This window comes from Phoca vitulina, unplaced genomic scaffold (genome assembly GCF_004348235.1).
Source record: "Phoca vitulina isolate PV1807 unplaced genomic scaffold, GSC_HSeal_1.0 scaffold2, whole genome shotgun sequence".
Classification (NCBI taxonomy): domain Eukaryota; kingdom Metazoa; phylum Chordata; class Mammalia; order Carnivora; family Phocidae; genus Phoca; species Phoca vitulina.
Window position 1 is genome coordinate 71,418,162 of NW_022589705.1, and position 20,471 is coordinate 71,438,632.

General features: G+C 40.5%; 1 protein-coding gene across 1 annotated transcript in view; it reads left to right on the forward strand.

Annotated features, from left to right (window-relative positions):
* The window catches only part of RHBDL2 (rhomboid like 2), a 48,751-nt gene extending 28,938 nt beyond the window's left edge, over window positions 1-19,813 (forward strand). Inside the window, exons 5-8 of the mRNA XM_032432683.1 lie at window positions 11,061-11,161; window positions 14,025-14,085; window positions 17,828-17,889; window positions 18,688-19,813. Coding sequence (XP_032288574.1) covers window positions 11,061-11,161; window positions 14,025-14,085; window positions 17,828-17,889; window positions 18,688-18,867 — 404 coding nt within the window. The 3' untranslated portion in view covers window positions 18,868-19,813. The remainder of the gene's footprint in view (window positions 1-11,060; window positions 11,162-14,024; window positions 14,086-17,827; window positions 17,890-18,687) is intronic.
* Window positions 19,814-20,471: the final 658 nt, after the last annotated feature.

A 20,471-nucleotide genomic window follows, 5' to 3' on the forward strand; every position in this document is an offset into this window, starting at 1 on the left:
CCGAAGGCAGTCGCTTAACCAACTGAGCCACCCAGGCGCCCGAGCAGATTTGCTTTTAAGAAAGACAGCTTGAGGGGCGCCTGGGTGGCTCAGTCGTTGAGCGTCTGTCTTCAGCTCAGGTCATGATCTCAGGGTCCTGGGATTGAGCCCCGCATCGGGCTCCCTGCTCGGCGGGGAGCCTGCTTCTCCCTCTCCCACTCCCCCTGCTTGTGTTCCCTCTTTCGCTGTGTCTCTCTCTGTCAAATAAATAAATAAAAAAAAAAAATCTTAAAAAAAAAAAAAAGAAAGCTTGAAGAGAACGTAGAGAAGAGCTATAGGGGCCCAAAGGCTCAGTAGAGACTAGCAACATATGCAGTGATCTCTGAAATTGGGTGTTCCTTAAGATGATCCGCTTTGGCCTGAGGAGAAAATATTAGAATTCCCATCCATCCATTTACTTATTTATTGGAAACATTTTTTATTTTTTTATTTTTTATTTTTAAAGATTTTATTTATTTATTTGACAGAGAGAGGCACAGCGAGAGAGGGAACACAAGCAGGGGCAGTGGGAGAGGGAGAAGGAGGCTTCCCGCCGAGCAGGGAGCCCGATGTGGGGCTCGATCCCAGGACCCTGGGATCATGACCTAAGCTGAAGGCAGACGCTTAACGACTGAGCCACCCAGGCACCCCCTTTTTTTTTTTAAATTAAACTTTTTTACATTGCAGTTGTATGAAATCAATGCCTAGGGGGTCCCATGTATCCTTTAACCAGTTACCCCCAATGGTAACAGCTTGCAGAATCCTAGTGCAGTACCTCACCAGGATATCCACCTTGAGGCTGTCAAGGTGCAGAACAAGGATTCCTCACGTTGTACTTTTACAGCCATACCCTCCTCTTTCCCACCCCCCATACCTTCCTTCGCCCCTGACAACCACTAATCTGTTCTCTATTTCTGTAATTTTCTCAATTCAAGCATGTTGTATAAATGGAATCATATAGTATATTGCCTTTGGGATTGGCTGTCTTCACATAGCATCACTCCCTGGAAGACCCGTGTAGGCTGTTGCATGTATCAGTACTTCATTCATTTTAATCGCTGAGTAGTATTCCACGCTATGGATGGACCACCGTTTGTTTAACCCTTCACTCCCATTTGGGGCTATTACAAATAAAGCTGTTATAAACCTTTGTGTACAGGTTTTTGTGAAAAGAAGTACAGAGTTTTGTGAACAGAAGGTTTCATTTCTCTGGGATAAATGCCCAAGCGCACAGTTCTTAGGTTGTATGGTAGTGCCTATTGAGTTTTTTAAGAACCAGCCAAAATGTTTTCCAGAATGGCTGTTCCTTTTTACATTCCACCCAGTAGTGTAGAAGTGATTCCGTTTTCCACATCCTCACCAGCATTCGTGTTGTTGCCATTTCTTATTTCAGCTGTGCTCAGAAGCGTGCGGTGATCTCTCATCATGGCCTTCATTTGCTTTACTCAAATGGCTAATGATGGTGAACACCTTTTGATGTGTATAACCTCGTTAGTGAAATGCCTGCTCATGTCTTTTGCCCACTTCCTAATTAGATTTCTTTCCTTTTTTTTCCTAATTAGATTTTTTAAAACCATTGAATTCTGAGAGTTCTTTACATATTCTAGATCCCAGTCCTTTACTGAATATGTAGTTGACAGGTATATTTTTCTCCATGTGTAGCTGTCTTTGCTACACTGTTTTAATAGATTTGCTACACTGTTTTAATAGAGTCTTTAACGGGGAGCAAAAGTTTTTAATTTTGATGAAGTCTGATTTATCATTTTTTCCTTTATGAATCGTGCTCTTGGTGATGTCTAAGAACTCTTCACTGAGCCCTAGGTCCTGAAGATTTTCTCTTACGTTGTCTTTTATAGTTTTATGCTTTACATTGGAATATGTGATCTGTTTTGAGTTGGCTCACTGTTGTGTAAGGTATGAGGTTTAGACTGAGGTTCTTTTGGGGTTTTTTTGGAAACCCAGTGACTTCACAACAATCTATTAAAAACTGTTTCCTTCATTGAATTTTTTTTTTTGCACCTTTGTCAAAAATCAGTCGGCTGTACTTGTAAGGCATTATTTCTGGGTTCTCCTGTTTGTTCCACTGACCGATGTGTTACCCTCTACCAATACCATGTCCTCAATACCACTGTAGCTATACTGTAAGTCTTGAAATCAGTGAGATTCCTCTCATCTTTTGTGCATTTTAAAGACTATGCATTTTTCTTTTACAAAGAGATGAGTGTCTAATTTGCTGACTTTTTTTCCCCTGTGGTAACAAATGGCTTTCAGTAGGATGCTACTGAACAGATGTTGTTGAAAAAGCAAACGCAAAATATGTTCCTTTGACGACATAATAGCATTTTTCATACAAGGAGAAAGAACATAACTGCTTTTCCAAAGATACTTACGCTCTGAAAGGGCATTTTAAAAACTAATGATTGGACATCGTTCTCTCATTGTGTGATTTTGCTGCTGGGAATGATGCAACAAGTCTTAGAAATTCACACTTAAAATGCGGGAAACAATTTCCTCATCAGTTTGAAGAGTTCTCAGTTAAGAGTTGTAGTGGGTTTAAACATATTTTATAACACTTTCTGATTAGTTTGCAAAAACAAATGACTGATGCTAGGAAAGGTGGGAATTAACAGGTAAATTACAACACAATTTTTTTTCATAATTGGAGTACGCAGAGTCAATAATGTAATCCTCCCATTTGAAACTACATGTCATTTTTAAATTTTACATTTTGGGGGGCGCCTGGGTGGCTCAGTCATTAAGCATCTGCCTTCGGCTCAGGTCATGATCCCAGGGTCCTGGGATCGAGCCCTGCATCGGGCTTCCTGCTCAGCAGAAGCCTGCTTTCCCTCTCCCACTCCCCCTGCTTGTGTTCCCTCTCTCACTGTGTCTCTGTCAAATAAATAAAATCTTTAAAAAAAAAAAAAAATTTTACATTTTGGCTATGACAGTGAGTAAGAGGAAATTTCTATAGAAAATAACTGAATTTAATTTGTACTTCGGGGTTATGATATTTAATGAGGATTTTCAAAAAGTAATGAAGCTTATTTTATAAATCTGCTCATTGAAAGATTTTTTAAGTTTAAGACTTTATTTTTTTAGAGCAGTTTTAGGTTCACAGAAAAATGGAGAGGAAGACACAGAGATTCCCCATAACCCCCGCCCCCCCACATGCACCGTCCCCCTGCTCCCACCCATTTATCGACATCCCCCTGCAGATGGGTATTTGTTACAACTGATGAATCCTCCACTGGCACATCATAATCACCCAAAGTCCATAAAGAAGTTCACTCTTGGCATTGTACATTCTATGGTTTGGGGCAAATGTGTAATGACATGTATCCATCATCAGAGTATCATATGGAGTATTTTCACTGTCCGCAAAATCCTCTGTGTTCTACCTATTCATCCTTACCCCCACTTTGACCCCCACCCCCTGATCCTTTCACTGCCTCCATAGTTTTAGCTTTTCCAGAATGTCATATGGTTGGAATCATATAGCATGTAGCCTTTTCAGATTGGCTTCTTTCACTTAGTAACATGCATTTAAATTTCTCCCTTGTCTTTTCATGGTTTGCTAAACATTTTTTGTATCAGGGGCACCTGAGTGGCTCAGTCAGTTACGCTGCTGACTCTTGATTTCCGCTCAGGTCATGATCTATCTTATAAATAAATAAAATCTTTAAAAAAAAATAGGGCCATGCTGCCTCTGATCCTGTGGGGGAGAATCCTTCCTCCCTTCTCCCTAGCTTCTGGTGGTGGCCGTCAGTCCTTGTCATTCCTTGGTTTGCAGGTGCAGCCCTTCGAGCTCTACGTCCATCGTCATGTGGAGTTCTCCTTTCACATTCCCCGTCTCCTCTTATAAGGACACGGTCATATTGGTTGAGGGGCCCACTATACTCCAATATGACCTCATCTTAATTAATCACAGCTGCAACAATCCTATTCCCACATAATATCACATTTTGAGGTACTGGGGGTTGGAACATCAGCACATCTTTTTGGGGGACACAATCCGACCTTTTGCAGGGCTCAAAATTTTTTAACTGATGATGTTACTAGCCTCCTCGAGCAGTGGGGCCAGAGAGTAGGAAGCCTTTAGGAGATAGACTTGGCAATGCTCAGTGACAGCTCCCCAGTCGGCTTCCCTCTACTTTTGTGGAACCTGTTTTTCCACCTTCTACTTCCGGTCCTGCACACACCTGTTTTTCCTGCCCTTGGAAGCCTTTGGGCTGGTGAGGTTCTTCCTGGCTCTAGCATCTGCACGGGTTTCCCCCGCAGCTTGATTTCGACCTGTGGAAACAGCCCTGCCCCAGTTTCAGAGGAGAGAGAGGAGAGAACGTGATTAACCTGTTCACATCCTCTGCCTATTTTTGCAATAGCTTCCTGGCAGGTGTGTGTCTCTTTGCTATTCTGGTCTTCACACTGCTGCCTGGGTCACCTTCCTCAAGCACAGATTAGATCATATTATATCCTTCCTAAAACACCGACAGCGCCCAGAAGAAAGTCAAAACATCTAAGATTGCTCATTACCCTCCACTATGTGGCCCCATTGCCTTTCAAAAAAGAAATTATACATAAGGAGGTTAAGGGGAGCTTGATGTAAAATGTTTTTTTATTAACTTTTTTGATGTATGATTGACATACCAAAATCTGTACATAATTAACGTATACAACTTGATGAGTTTGTAGATAAGTATACACCTGTGAAATCTTCACTACAATCTATGTCATAAACATGTCCATCACTTCTAAAAGTTTCCTCTTGCCCGCTTTCTTGCTTTGCTTTTTTTCTAGATTGCTTAATATGTCAAATAACTTTAGTTTCCCCGCCCTTTGCTCCTGGCAAAGTGTGGTCCATGGATTAGCTGCATTGGTATCACCTGGGAGCTCATTAAAATGCAGAATATTGGGCCCCACACCAGACCCACTAATCAGAATCTGCATTTGAACAAATCCAGAAGTGATTTGTATGCACATTAAAGACAGAAGTGCTGGTCTGCAATCCCACCCAGTGTTCCCCAGTCAGACTGATCATCACAATCACCCGGAGAGCTTGTCATAGCTAAAGCTATCCAGATCCCACCCAGATCTACTGACTCAGAGTCTCGGAGGATACAGCCCTGGCATCTGTTTTTGTTTTGTTCTGTTTTCTGTTTGGTGAGGGATAATTGACATATAATAAGCTGCACATATTTAAGGTGTATAATATGGTAATTTTGATACGTGTATACACTCATGAGACTATCACCACAATCAAGATAATAAATGTATCCATGGCTCCCCAAAAAGTTTCTTTGTGATCCTTGAGAACTGCTCTCTACTGCCCCTCCCTGTCCTTTCCCTGGCAACTACTGACCATTATAGATTAATTTGTATTTTCTAGAATTTTATATAAGTGCAGTCATAGAGTATGTATTCTATTTTTGTCTGGTTTCTGTCAGTCAGCATAATTATTTTGAGATTTATCCATGTTATTATGTGTATCAATAGTTGACTCCTTTTTATTGCCAAGTGGTATTTCATTGTGGAGATATACCACAAATTGTCCATTCTCCTTGTTGATGGTTTCCAGTTTGGGGCTATTGCAAATGAAGCTTCTATGAACATTTGTGTGTAAGTATTTGTGTAATCAAATGTTTTCAGCTTTCTTGGGTAAATACCTAGGAATGAAATGGCCAGACCCTATCTGAGGGTATGTTTAACTTTTAAGAAAACTGCCAACATTTTAAAATAGCTTTACTGAGATAGAAGTCATATAGCATACAATTCACTCATTTAAGTATTTAATTCAATGTTTTTTTTAAACTTAATTCACAGGATTATATACCCATCATCACAATTGAATTTTACAACATTTTTGTCCCCCAAAGAAACCCTGCACCCCTCCTTACTCTTCACCCCATTCTCCCTTCCCCAGCCTTAGGCAACCAGTAATCTTCTTTCTGTCTCTTTAGATTTGCCCATTCTGGACATTTCATACAAGTGGAATCATACAATATAAGGTCTTTCCTGATTGGTATTTTCACTTAGTGTAATGTTTTCATTGTTCATTGATGTTGTAGCATATATCAGTGCATCATTCCTTTTTATTAGACAATATTCCATTGTGTGGCTGTACGTTTTCTCTACACATTCACCAATAAATGGACATTTGGGTTGTTTTCAGTTTTCGACTATTATGAATAACACTGCTATGAATATTTGTGTAGAAGTTTTTTTGTTGATCTCTTGGATATATATCTGTAAGTGGAATTGTTAGGTTATATGGTACAAAGTACAGTTCACCCTTGAACATCGTGGGGGTTAGGGGCACTGATCCCGCTCACACAGTTGAAAATCCACATGTAATGTTTGACTCTCCCAAAACTTAACTACTAATAGCCTACTGTTGACCCAAAGCCTTACCAATAGCATAGTTGATTAATGCATATTTTGTATACATTATTACGTACTGGGTTCTTACAATAAAGTAAGCTAGAGAAAAAAATTGTTAAGAAAACCATAAAGGGGGCATCTGGCTGGCTCAGTCAGAAGAGCATGTGACTCTTGATCTTGGGGTCATGAGTTTGAGCCCCACTTTGGTATGGAGATTACTAAAAAAAAAAAACTTAAAGAAAATCATAGGGAAGATAAAATACATTTTTGGTACTGTATTGTATTAGTGAAAAAAAATTTACGTAAGGGTGGACCTGAGCAATTCAAACCCGTGTTGTTCAAAGGTCAACTGTAGTTCCATTTTATTTTTATTATTTTATTATTTTTTTAAGATTTTATTTATTTATTTGAGATAGAGGGAGAGTGAGAGAGCAGGAGCAGGGGAGCAGAGGGAGAGGGAGAAGTAGGCTCCCTAGTGAGCAGGGAGCCCAAAGCGGGGGTTGATCCCAGGACTCCGGTACCATGACCCGAGCCGAAGGCAGACGCTCAACCATCTGAGCCACCCAGGCACCCCTGTAGTTCCATTTTACACCTTCACGAGGAGTTCCAGCTCCTTCACATTCAGTCTTTAATTTTAGCTAGTCTGTTGGGTGTATGATGGTATCTCACTGGGATTTATTTATTTATTTAATTTATATTTAAAAAAATAAATTTGGGGGGCACCTGGGTGGCTCAGTTGGTTAAGGGAATGACTCTTGATCTCACCTCAGATCTTGATCTCAGGGTCATGAGTTCAAGTCCCGTGTTGGGCTCCATGCTGGGTGTGGAAACTATTTAAAAAATTAAAAAATAAAAATAAGTATTTTATTTTTAAGTAATCTCTACACCCAACGCAGGGCTCAAACTCACAACCTGGAGATCCAAAGTTGCATGCTCCACTGACTGAGTCAGCCAGGTGCCCCTCTCACTGGGTTTTAATTTGCATTTCCTGACAATTAATGCTGGTGAATATCTTTTCATATGCTTGTTTGCTATCCACATATCTTCTTTGGTAAAGTATCTGCTTAAATCTTGCCCATTTAAAAATTGGATTATATTCTTTGTTATAATATAATAATGTATATTCTAAGTCCTTTATCAGATATATGACTTGCAAATATTTTCTCCTAGTCTGTTGCTTGTCTTTTCATGCTCTTAATAGTATCTTTTGAAGAAGAGAAGGTTTAAAGTTTTGATGAAGTATAATTTATACTTGTAAATTTTAGGAACTGTGCTTTCAGTGTCAGCTCTTGCACATTTGTATAGGGGGGTCAGATTTATCTCCGTATTTCATATTTTTGATGTGCTGTAAATGGTACTATTTAAAAATTTTCTATTTCCAATTCTTCATTGCTATGACATGGAAATAAAGTTGATTTTTTTGTACATTGACCGTCTATCCTCCAACTTAATTAACTTATTATTTTTAGTAGTTAAACAGTTATCTGCTTATTCCTATCTTCTGTTGGAATTTAAGTAATAAGGCAAAATCTTGTGGGCTTGCCCATGTTATCACCACTTCCAGTGTCCTCCATTACTTTGTATAATTCCATATTTTCATCTGATATTTTTTCCTTCTGCCTGAGAATTTCCTTTAACATTTTTTAATTAAAGATTTATTTATTTATTTTAGAGACAGAGCATAAGCAAGCGAGGGAGGGGTAGAGGGAGAGAGAGAATCTTGAAGCAGCCTCCCCGTTGAGCATGGAGCCCAATGTGGGGCTCAATCCCAGAACCCTGGGATCATGACCTGAGCCCAAGGCAGATGCTTAACCGACTGAGCCACCCAGGCGCCCCACTGTCTTTATTTATTTATAAAATTTATTTATTTGTCAGAGAGAGCACAAGCAGGGGGAGCAGCAGAGGGAGAGGGAGAAGCAGGCTTCCCACTGAGCAAGGAGCCCAATGCAGGACTCGATTCCAGGACCTTGGGATCATGACCTGAGCCAAAGGCAGAAGCTTAACCGACTGAGCCACCCAGGTGCCCCTGCTGTATTTATTTATTTATTTATTTTTAAAGATTTATTTATTCATTAGAGAGAGAGAGAGAGAGCAAGAGAGGGAACACAAGTAGGGGGAGTGGGAGAGGGACAAGCAGGCTTCCTGCTGAGTAGGGAGCCTGATGCGGGGCTCGATCCCAGCACCCTGGGATCATGACCTGAGCCGAAGGCAGCCGCTTAACCGACTGAGCCACCCAGGCGCCCCTGCTGTATTTATTTTAAAAAAAATATTCTTCTCTATGTGTTTCATGTTCGATACTTTTACTGCCATGGCTTCATGTTCACTAATCTTTTCTTCTGCACTAATGTGCCATTAAACTCAACCAGTGTATTTTTCATCTTAGACATTGTAGTTTTCATCTTTAGAAATTTGAGTGTTTTATATCTTGTGTGTCTCTACTTAATTTTGAACAGATAGTATATAGTTGTATTTATTGCCATTATTGGCTAAAACTTACACTTGTGTCAGTTTGGGGAAGTTTTAATTGATTTTTCTTTTTATTATGGGTCATATTTTCCTGTTTCTTTTCGTGTCTGACCATTTTTGTTTGGATGCTAGGCATTTAACCTTTGGATGGTGGATATTGTATTCCTATAAATATCCCTTAAATTTGTTCTGGAACACAGTTATTTGGAAGTAGCTTGAAACTTCCTGGTAAAATTTGCTAGGCAAAACTGTGTTTTTGAGTCATGTTTAGTGCTAATTAATACCCACTACTGGTGTAGGACCCTTCTGTGTACTTTATGCAATGCCCCATGAATTATGAAGTTTTTTGGTTTGGAAAGTTACTTAGCCTCTCTGGTGCTGGGTGAGCAAAGCTACTTGCTCTTCCCTCTACTCCTTTCTGGTGGTTCTTTCCTTGGCTTAGGTAATTTCCTCACGTGCTCCTCTCTGGAGTTCTTTCTGTGCTGCTCCTTCCTCTCTGGTGCACTGTCTTGCAAACTACAGCTGCCTAGGACTATCTGGACTTTAAACGCTATCTCATCAACTTAAAGTTTACTGAGATCTACCTGGTTTCCCCCTTCATTCATTGTAACCTGTAATCTCTGTCAAGGCAGTAAGCTGGGCAATCAGACAACTCACCTCATTTATTTCTTGTCTCTTAGGGTTCACTGTCCTTTGTTATCTGATGTCCAGTATCTTGGAGATCAATGTTTCATATATTTTGTCTAGTGCTTTTAGCTGTTTCAAGCAGGAGAGAAAATCTTGTCCTTGTTATTTCATCATGGCCAGAAGTGGACATTTGTATCTGTGTTTTAAAAATAAATTACTCATATGATTAAGGCAACCACTCCAGCCCTAGTCTGAAAGTTGACATTTGAGGACCATCCCCTAAACCTATTGGACTACTCACTGATTTTTAGTCATCCATATACCTTTGTTTCTATGTCTTTGCTTTTCCAGTTCCCTAAGTCCTGAATACTTTCTCCTCCTTTGTTTTCCTTCCAAATCTTAAAGGTATTTTAGAGTTAAATCAAAATGCTATATCTTCCTTCTCAGAGTAGAAAGGCTTCCACCTCTGCTGAAAAAAATCATTTTTTCCTAAGTGCTTCCATAGCAAATTCATTACATTAAGAAATCATAGTAGGTGGCGCCTGGGTGGCTCAGTCGTTAAGCGTCTGCCTTCGGCTCAGGTCATGATCCCGGGTCCTGGGATCGAGCCCCGCATCGGGCTCCCTGCTCCGCGGGGAGCCTGCTTCTCCCTCTCCCACTCCCCCTGCTTGTGTTCCCTCTCTCGCTGTGTCTCTCTCTGTCAAATAAATAAATAAAATCTTAAAAAAAAAAAAAAAAAGAAATCATAGTAGTTGTTCTGTTCTGCATCTTATAATTGTTTACTATCTGTTTGTAAGATTCTTAAGGCCACTTTGTCTTTCTTGCACAAAGCAAGTATTACGTTGTATCCTAAGGAATGAAACAGAGCCTTAAAAGCAAAAAACTAAGTAGTACAACAAAGCAGTAGAGAGAGAACATCTTAGAGTTTGCATAAGGTGGTTTTAAAGTCTTGTTTTGGTTCACGCAATCTAAGATTGGGTTGAAAAATAGGTTTTCTCTTGTTTGGTGAATCTGATGGAATACTTTGTTGAGAAGGGTTCTGAGGCCACATATTTACTCCCTGAGAAAGCCAGCCATTAGATAATAAGATGTTGGAATGTCTCAGGTATTGTGTTAGTTTTGGCTAAATGTGTGCAATATTTTGAAACAATAGCTAACAAGTACATAACACATGTCAGGCAGTGTTCTATGCATGATGCACATATCAAATCATTTACTTCCCCTGACAATGCATTGAGGTAAGTTCTATTAATATCCTCTTTATGTAGGGAAACTAGGGCACAGACAGGTTAAGAAACTTGCTCAAGTCACACAGCTGGTAATTTCGGCTCTAGAGTTTGTGCTTTTGGTCCCTGTTATACTGTCCTCATATTGAGCATTTAATGTTTCAGAAAAATTGAGGTAGTTAGCTCACATAGCTATATTTTTACAGTATGGAAGGGACAAACAAAATAAACTTGTTGCTTGTTAATATGGTAATGGTCCAAACTTTCCAACTTCTGCCTTAGATTAGAAAGATTTATCTTTCACAATTCTTACAGTTATGTGTGATCCTTTGTGTTTTCTTTCTTTAGGGTCCCTTGCCAGCTCCATTTTTGACCCACTCAGATATCTTGTGGGTGCTTCAGGAGGAGTCTATGCTCTGATGGGAGGCTATTTTATGAATGTTCTGGTGGTAAGAACTTTGGGAATGGAATCTATGGATTTTTTTTCTTTTAAAGAATAACCGGTATTTGGATCAGGGAATCTTCATCATATTTACTGAGCACTCATCTTCCTTCTGGGCACCAGAATTTTCCTTTCATATTTTATCTTTATTTTTTTTCCTGATCTCAAAAGTGATGAATACCAAAAAAATTTTTTTTAAGTTGAAAAACAGTCAAAATCTCAAATATAGTATCTGTTAACAGTTTGATATACATCCTTTCAGACCTTTTTCTAGATGTATTCAAAATCCTGCCAAAATTAAGGCTACAAAAATGGATCCGCTATTAAAGATACTGTTCTACATCTTTTTTTTTTTTTTTTTTAAGATTTTATTTATTTGACAGAGTGAGCACAAGCAGAGGGAGAGAGAGGGAAAAGCAGGCTCCCTGCTGAGCAAGGCGCCCGATGTGGGACTTGATCCCAGGACCCTGGGATCATGACCCAGGCTGAAGGCAGCCGCTTAACCGACTGAGCCACCCAGGCGTCCCTATACTGTTCTACATCTTAACATAGAGTTATCTTGACCCCATCTACCCATATCACTACACAGAAATCCATTTCAGTCTCTTCAAGTGCCCCACAGCACATTATATAGCTGTTCCCTGATTTAATCCTTCAATGAAAAAAAAATTGGGCTGACTTCATCTATTCACACTTGTGGATAATGCTGTAAAGATGTTCTCTTACATTTATCTTTTTGCATTTGTGTGTGTGTGTTGGTAGGATAAATTCCTAGAAGTGGATTTACTGGGTGAAGGCTTTAAATTTTCATAGATAAATGCCAAATAGCCCTCCAAAGTTGGCATACCATTTTATATGCCCATGATATAGTATGTAAGAATGTCAACCACTTTTTAAAACAGTGTTAAATTCTGACTAGTTCTTAAACCCTTTAACCATATAGGTATAACTTAAAAATATTCTAGGAGGAAAATATGAAGCAATTACAAAACTATTCCAAGAATAGAAGCTATTTAGAAAAATGTTTTTCAAACTTTGGATTGCAACCCATTAGTGGTTGTGAACACAGTTTAAGGAATTGTGTCCAAAAATTAAACAAAAAGAGGGGCACCTGGCGGGCTCAGTAGGCAGAGCATGCTACTCTTAATCTTGGGGTCTTGAGTTCAAGCCCCATATTGGGCATGGAGCCTACTTAAAGTAATAAAAAATTTTAAAAAAATTAAAAAGAAAAAAATTTAAAAAGTTTCAGTCTGTATCACATGTAATACTGTTTGACTTATGTGTGTATTGGATTTTTATGTAAATTGTTTCTTACTGTAGGTTGCGACCACAACAGTTTAAAAATAATTGATTTAGAATAAACATGGGTATCTCAGTGTCTTTCCTCTTTGGGAAGAGAGTTAATAAATTGAAAGGGAAGGGAGAACTAACTCAGTAAAGTGGAGATGTCTTTCTGACTCAGTTTTTTTTTTTTTTGAAGATTTTATTTGATTTTTTTTAAAGATTTTATTTATTTATTTGAAAAAGAGAGACACAGCGAGAGAGGGAACACAAGCAGGGGGAGTGGGAGAGGGAGAAGCAGGCTTCCCGCTGAGCAGGGAGCCCGATGCGGGGCTCGACCCCAGGACCCCGGGATCATGATATGAGCCGAAGGCAGACGCTTAACGATTGAGCCACCCAGGTGCCCCCCTATTTATTTATTTGAGAGAGAGAAAGAGATAGAGAGAGAGAGGACATGAGCTTGGGGGGAGGGACAGAGGGAGAGGGAGAAGCAGACTCCCCACTGAGCAGGGAGCCTAATGGGTGGCTTTATCCCAGGACCCCAAGATCATGACCGGAGCTGAAGGCAGACACGACTGAGCCACTCAGGTGCCCCTGACTTAATAGTTCTTTAGTAATACAGGAGGGTACTGTAAGCTGGACTGAGATTTTCTTTTTAAAAGATTTATTTATTTATTTTGGAGAGAGAGAGAGAGAGAGAAAGAACGGGGGGGGGGGGCAGAGGGAGAGAGAATCTCAAGCAGACTCCCCTGCTGAGCACAGAGCTTGATCTCACGACCCCAAGATCATGTATGGCCTGAGCTGAAATCAGGAGTTGGACACCCAACTGACTGAGACAGTCAGGTGTCCCGGACTGAGATTTTTCAAAGCTAAAATGAAACTTTATTTTTTTAACCAATATTTTAAATTTTTTTGAAATTATCTAAAAGAATTAATACCCAAATTTTAACTAACTCCTGTTTGGAAAGAGGATAAAGTATTGAATGAATATTAACCAAAAAAACCTTAGAAATATTTCATCAGACTTAGTTTGACAGCATCTATCTATCTATCTATCTATCTATCTATCTATCTATCTATCTATCTATCATCTATCTATCTCTATGACATGTTAAGTATTGATTTCATATTACTGATATTTAGATTTTTTCCTGCTAATACAATTATGTCTAGGGCGCCTGGGTGGCTCAGTTGGTTAAGCAACTGCCTTCGGCTCAGGTCATGATCCTGGAGTCCTGGGATCGAGTCCCGCATCGGGCTCCCTGCTCAGCGGGGAGTCTGCTTCTCCCTCTGACCCTCCCCCCTCTCATGCTCTCTCTATCTCATTCTCTCTCTCAAATAAATAAATAAAATCTTAAAAAAAAATACAATTATGTCTAGTTCATATCATGAAATTAAATATTGATTTTGTTCTCTAAAGTGCAACAGCGTTGTACTTCCCAAATACATTTGAAAACTGGGCTGCAACAGTATTGCTTTATTTTGTAAATATCTGACACTCAAACTTTCATCTTCAGATGAAGAGAGTACAGTTGAGGGTTCATTTGCCAATAGGTAGCTTATATTATTTTTATTTATCTCTTTGCAAGAATTTTCGAGAAATGATTCCTGCCTTCGGAATTGTCAGACTACTGATCATCATCCTTATAAGTAAGTTTGTTTTGTGAACACTTTGCACCTATCATTTTATTGGTTTGACCTCCAGAGGGGCTCACTTTCCCTAAACACTAGCATGGAGTGACAAAGAATTGTGGCTCCACAGCCCTAAGCAGAAAGGTAAATGGCAGGGTTTTCACAGACACCCGTGGGTGGTTTTTAGAGGTGCCTCAGGAATGAGTTTTTGCTTTTTGTTTCTTTCTGCAGTGGGGGAAGTCAAGAGAGTAGAGCTTTAGGTACTCTGTCTACTTTAACCACAATAGCTTCACTTATGTTTCCTCATTCATACATTGGATTCTGGGTTGTTCTCATTCATACAATGGACTCTGTATATGATTTTGTCTGAAACGGGGAAAGCTTGAAAACCACTGACATAATCTGTTTTCTTCCTCAATTTTTACATTTTTGGATTTAAAAAAAAAAACTGAACTAGGATCTAAGCATGGAGTGATGGCTGAGGGTTGAAGACAGGAGCAGAGGGTGAAGGAACGGAGAGGTCAAGGAACTAGCAGGATGGCGAATGTGGCTTTTGAAATCTCCAAGAATTATAGCAGAGAATTACGTGCTGAAGGAATTTAGGAAGAGTGCTCAATCTGGAGAGGAGGCGGAACTTTAGCCGAGTCTGAACGTCATGGGAGATTTTGGGTGGTGGCAGGCCACACTGGGTAGAAGAAAAAGGAGCTAAGGCCGGACTAGTAACTCGTGTTTCTGGACCTGCTCCGGCGGAAGCTGTAGTCGCACGGAGGAGGGTGGGGAGAAGGCAGACCCTGGGGTCAGACGGTAGGGTCGCATCTGAAGGCCAAGATGGAGGCGATACTTGATAAAACCCAAGACTTCGGCTGTCCACATGGTAAGAAGAAATGGTCCTGCTAATTGGTATCAAGAGTTCAATTATCTGCATTGCTGGGAATAGGGCCAACTACCTCTGAAGAAAGAGATTAAATCAGTCTCTTTCCAGTTTATGGACAGTTTAGCAGTAAAAACAATATTTCATCCTGAGAGAGATAAGTGACTTGTTTATAGGTTACACATACTCTCTGTAATATTTTTGTCCATAAGAAATTGAAAATGTGAGGGAAAGTTGTGAGCACAGAAAGGAAAGCAAGTGTCTGGAGTTAGTGAGGAAAGTCACTGGGGCACAGAGCTGCCACCTGGGCTGTTAAGCGTCACAACCGGGACCAAGGGACAAGTCCCGTGACCAAAATATGTTGCTACACACAGGTTACCTGGTTTTCGATCTGTTTCCTTTAGGACAATTATGAATGACTTTGTAAAATGACCCCAAACCCTTGATGGGGAAATGGTTTTAATACTCTTCAATGTTGGAGTAAAAACCCTTTCCTTATGCACAGGGAGTCTCCAAAAATAGTTTATGTAACATTATGTCATTCCTGAGGTAAGTAATAAAGTCACTTTATTTTACAGAGTAGCTAAGACCCGTTAACATTAACCTTCCCCACTCCCCGGCACGGGCCGCTTCTAAACGTTCTTTGGCCTGGTTTACCTACTGTTGAAGATGAGGCTAGTTACAACACACACCAGATTAACAAAATACAAGTATATTTTTAGCTTAAATACACTTCCTTGGGGAAGTGTATAGGTAAAAAAAGGTAAATTATTATTCTTAATTATGAAGGACAATTGGCCTGAAGGACCTTCCTTCATGAAGCATTCTTGTTGCATGTGTCTACTAACAAGGCAACTGAGCTTCCTTTTTGAAAGAGGACATCTCACATGTTCACCCTTCAAAAAAAATCTGTATAAAGGCAACTCTTTTAAAATCAGTGTCAAATTTTTAGCAAGGAGAGTAACTTGGTTTATTGGGAGGGAAGACATGTCTCAGTGTAGCTACTGCAGCAGACGTAGAAGCAAACTCCCCTAGGAAGCAGAAGGAGCCGGGCAGAGATATGCAGAAAGGGCATGATCAGAGAGAAAGAGGTTGGAGGAACGGACGTGCTAAGGGTTACAAGAACTTTTTGAAAGGAGGCCTCCTCCTCTGGATGACTAGGCCAGAGTAATAAGAACTTTCCTAGTTCTGTCTCTGTGTTATTTATTTACACTGGATTAGGAAATACAAATGATGACTGAAAATACAACACAACCACATTTATCCAGCATGTTGTGTAATAGTCATTCACAGTTAAATTAATATTGAGTACTTCCTCGACCTCAATTCCCGTCTAGTCACTTGAATATCAATCAATACAGTATTGAAAGGGAAACTAGCCACAACACAGGGTCCTGATGCTATTTTCCCAGAGGCAAGGACTAGGTCTTCCCATCTCTGGGGACACAGTGGCTCACTAAGTGGAGCACAGGGAGTTGGGGGATGGCTGTGGAATGTGACAGCTACACGAGATGTTTCCAAGTGCAGGGCACGTGGAGGGTGGAGTTCTTCTAGGCCACGAAACCCTGGAAGCTCCTTTTGCATCATGGATCTGACTTATTGGAAGAAGGTCTGAGTTCTGGCTCTCACTGTTCCATTGGAGAATGTGGACTCATCTCCTTGGCCCATCATCAGTACTCTGGTGGTACTTAGAGGCAGTTAGTGTGGTAGGTGGTAGGTGAGTGTGGTAGGTGAGCGGAGCGCCCACATAGCCAGACTTCTTAAGGTTCAAATCCTGCCCCTGCATCTGAGCTGTGTGGCCTTGGACAAGTACTTACCCTCTGTGTTTTGGTTTCCTTATGGATAAGATGCCACCGTCATTCCTCACTTGGATTGGTGCTATATCGTTGATCTAGCTGGTCTTCTGCTCCTGTCCTTGCTCCCTTACATTCCTTCCTGTATAGCAGCCAGAATGATCTTTTAAAAGTATAAGTTGAATCATGTCACTCCTGTGCTCAAAAGCTTTCAAAGGTTTCCTACCACTTGGAGTCAAAATCCTTACAGTGGTCCATAAAGCCCCTACGTGATTTGTCCCCTGCTCCTCGCCTATCATTTTACCCCTAATTGTAGTCCAGAATCACCTGGAGTTCTTGTTAAAACACAGACTTCTGACCTTATCTTCAGAGTTTCTGATACAAGTCTGGGGTGGGCCTGAGAAGTTTAATTTCTAGTAAGTTCCCAGGTGAATGTTACTGTTGCTCTTGGAGGGGCAGGGAGTCACACTTTGAAAACCACCCATCCAGCCAGCGCACCTGCTCTGGTCTTCCTCCAGCACACTGGGCACATTCCTGCCTCAGGGACTTTGCATGTGCTCTTCCCTCTGCCTGGAAGACTCTTACTTCAGATGTCAGCATTGCTTGCTCTCTTATCTCCGCCAAATGTCATATTCTCAGTGAGATTGTCCCTGACTCTATTAAAAATCACACCCTACTCCCAGCATTCCTAATCCTCCTTCCTCTCTCTGCATTTTGTCCATTTGCTGTACTGTATGTTTTATGTTTTACTAATTTGTTTGTGAGCTTCCCCCAACAGACTGTCAGCTCCATGAGGCAGGGCTGTCTCATCTGTTCACTGCAGTATCTCTACCACCTAGAACAGTGCCTGGTGCACAGAAGATAACCACTCAATACATGTGGGATGAATAAATCTGTCAAGTGGGATGATATACTCATTTCATAGGGTCCTCGTGAGGATTAGTGAATTGATACTCATAAAGCTCTTACAGTAGCACCTGGTACAGAGTGAGTCTCCATAAATGTTAGTTGCTACCGTGACTAGAAGAGAACCCAAAAACATCTGGTGCATTGTTGTGGCAATCCTGGGGCTTCATCAGCTTGTTTTTCTTTCTAGTTTTGTCGGATATGGGATTTGCTCTCTACAGAAGGTTCTTTGTCCCTGAAAACGGGTCGCCGGTGAGTTCAGTTTATTATTTTTTCAACAAGAACTTGTTTACCTATCATACCAATAGCTAAAAAGGGTCATTGAATAGGGGCAATAAGTCTGTGATTTAGGGCAGCCAGATTTCCATTTGGAAGATAAACAAATTCCTGAGGAAATCAGACTTTTGGATTGTCCTTTTCACTTAACTCTCTCAGAGACCTGACTGTCGTCGGCTCTATTTCTTTGCACTTGCCCTCCTGTTGGCTCCTGGGAGCAAAACAGGAGAGAAGGGATATCACTGTCCACAGAGAATAAAAAGCAGATTGGAGAACAGCAATGAAAATTTGGGTCCAGATGAATTTGCAGGATTAAAAAAAAACTGACCGAGATTTCCAGTTTTGTTGTTATTAGTCTTTGAATTGGGTAGTTTGTTTGCATATTTGTGTGTATACGTCAGCTGTGTTTTCATCCTGACATTCCATTTATGTGGGGTCAGACGCGGCTCCTACAGAGATCCCTTGTGGTAATGCAACACATTCTCTTGACATATAGAACCATCCAGAATGTGATGGTGACAGAGAATGACAAACAATGGCTCGGTCCTGTGCACTCGGAGAGTTGATGAAATGACATTTTTTAGCTCTGCATGTTTTCAGAACATCTCCTCTCTGCACATGGGAGTTTTGTGTCTCTTTTGCTTCACCTCCTTGTCCTTCAGGCTTTTAAGACTCTTGTTTGATGGCATTTGTGTTTTAGGAAGAGGGATGCAACTGAAATATACAATTAGCATTTTCTTCACTTATTTTCATTTCTCCCCTTTTCCTCCCAAGGTGTCTTTTGCAGCCCACATTGCAGGTGGATTCGCTGGAATGTCCATAGGTTACACTGTGTTTAGCTGCTTTGATCAGGCACTGCTGAAGGATCCGAGATTTTGGGTAGCAATTGCAGCTTATTTTGCTTGTGTCTTATTTGCCGTGTTTTTCAACATTTTCCTCTCCCCAGCAAACTGACCTGCCTCTAATATAAACCAAGTAATGCAAAGAGCCATCTGGGAAAAAACTGAAGTCTATGAAGAGACAAAGAAGTCCTTGCAAATGCTAACAATTTTTTAAAGAGGTCAGAACACGACTGAAGTCCTCAGTTGCAAAGACTGTTTACAAAAGGGGTTAGGGTTTAGGTAAGGGGCTTCTGAATGCAGAGGGAGGGAAAAGGAAGAGAGAAAAGGGGAGGGATGGAAAAAGCAGGATTGGCTCTTTCCAGACATGTGGTGTGCATTGCAGGGATACTCTAAGAGACTTGCTCTCCTTGGAGGATATATTGTAGAGACTGCTTGATAGAATCTACAAATACCTGTACTGTTCTGATAATAAAAACTTTTCATACCTGTGCCAGACTATTGATAGTCACTTTCTATCACTGTTGGGGTGGATAGATCTCTGTTTGGGGTGCTTTATATACATTATTGTTAATCTTTTCAACAACCCAGAAACGTAGCTATTACTCTGTATCTAGAGAGGACGACATGAAAACTCATTTAAAAAATCAAGTAACTTGTCTAAGAGGGCACAGGATTTAAAGGTTGGTAATGACTCGAAAGTCCATATTCTCCTCCCCTACTGGTCTAATGAGGCTATGTTCACCAAATACTGAAAGCTGAGAGTATCGTGGGAGTATAGGAACAAACATTTCTGTGAGTGTGCCATAAATGGTAGAAGTATCTTATAAAAGAAGACCGAAAATTTTCTGGACTGCCAGTTTAAGATTCTAGAAGTGTGTCTAGGATCCCAAGGAACCTAGAACTAGCTTTCTGGTGCATACTGGGTACCTGGACTCTGGATTCTCATCCTTTACATGGCTAGTGGCTCTCCTGGGAGTGGGTAGGATTTATTTACATAGGGTAAAATGTCAAATCTAAAAGCTGAGAAGCCTGTCTCCTTTCTTATTATAGAACCTAGATTGTTGGCTTTTTTTTTTTTTTTTTTTTTTTTTAAGTAGGCTCCATGTCTAGGAGCCTGGGTGGCTCACTCTTGATTTTGGCTCAGGTCATGATCTCAGCGTCTCGGGATTGTGGGTTTTAACAGGATAAATGAGATTATACTACACGTGTTGCTCTGTACCTTGCTTTACAATGTGATGCTGGAGACCTTCATTCTCTGAGTTGCTGGATGATAAAGATGTACTGTGGTTATTTAACCACGGCTCTACTGGACACTGTTGATTTTGTACTATTATCGACAGTGCTATGTGAACTTCCTAGTACGTGTAGGATGCCTTTGAGTATGTTTGCTGAATGAATATTTTAAGCATCCACAAGCAGAAATGCTGCTAATTTTGATAGATTTAAACTGCCTTTTAAGTAGTGCATCCATTTATATTCTTACTGACAGATGTTAGTAAGTTTCCTTATACTTTTGCCAAAAGCAGGTATTGTAAATCTTTGAAAAATCTGCATTTTGATAGTTTTTTTTTTTTTTTAAAGATTTTATTTATTTATTTGACAGAGAGAGAGAGATAGCGAGAGCAGGAACACAAGCAGGGGGAGAGGGAGACGCAGGCTTCCCGCCAAGCAGGGAGCCCGATGCGGGGCTCGATCCCAGGACCCTGGGATTATGAC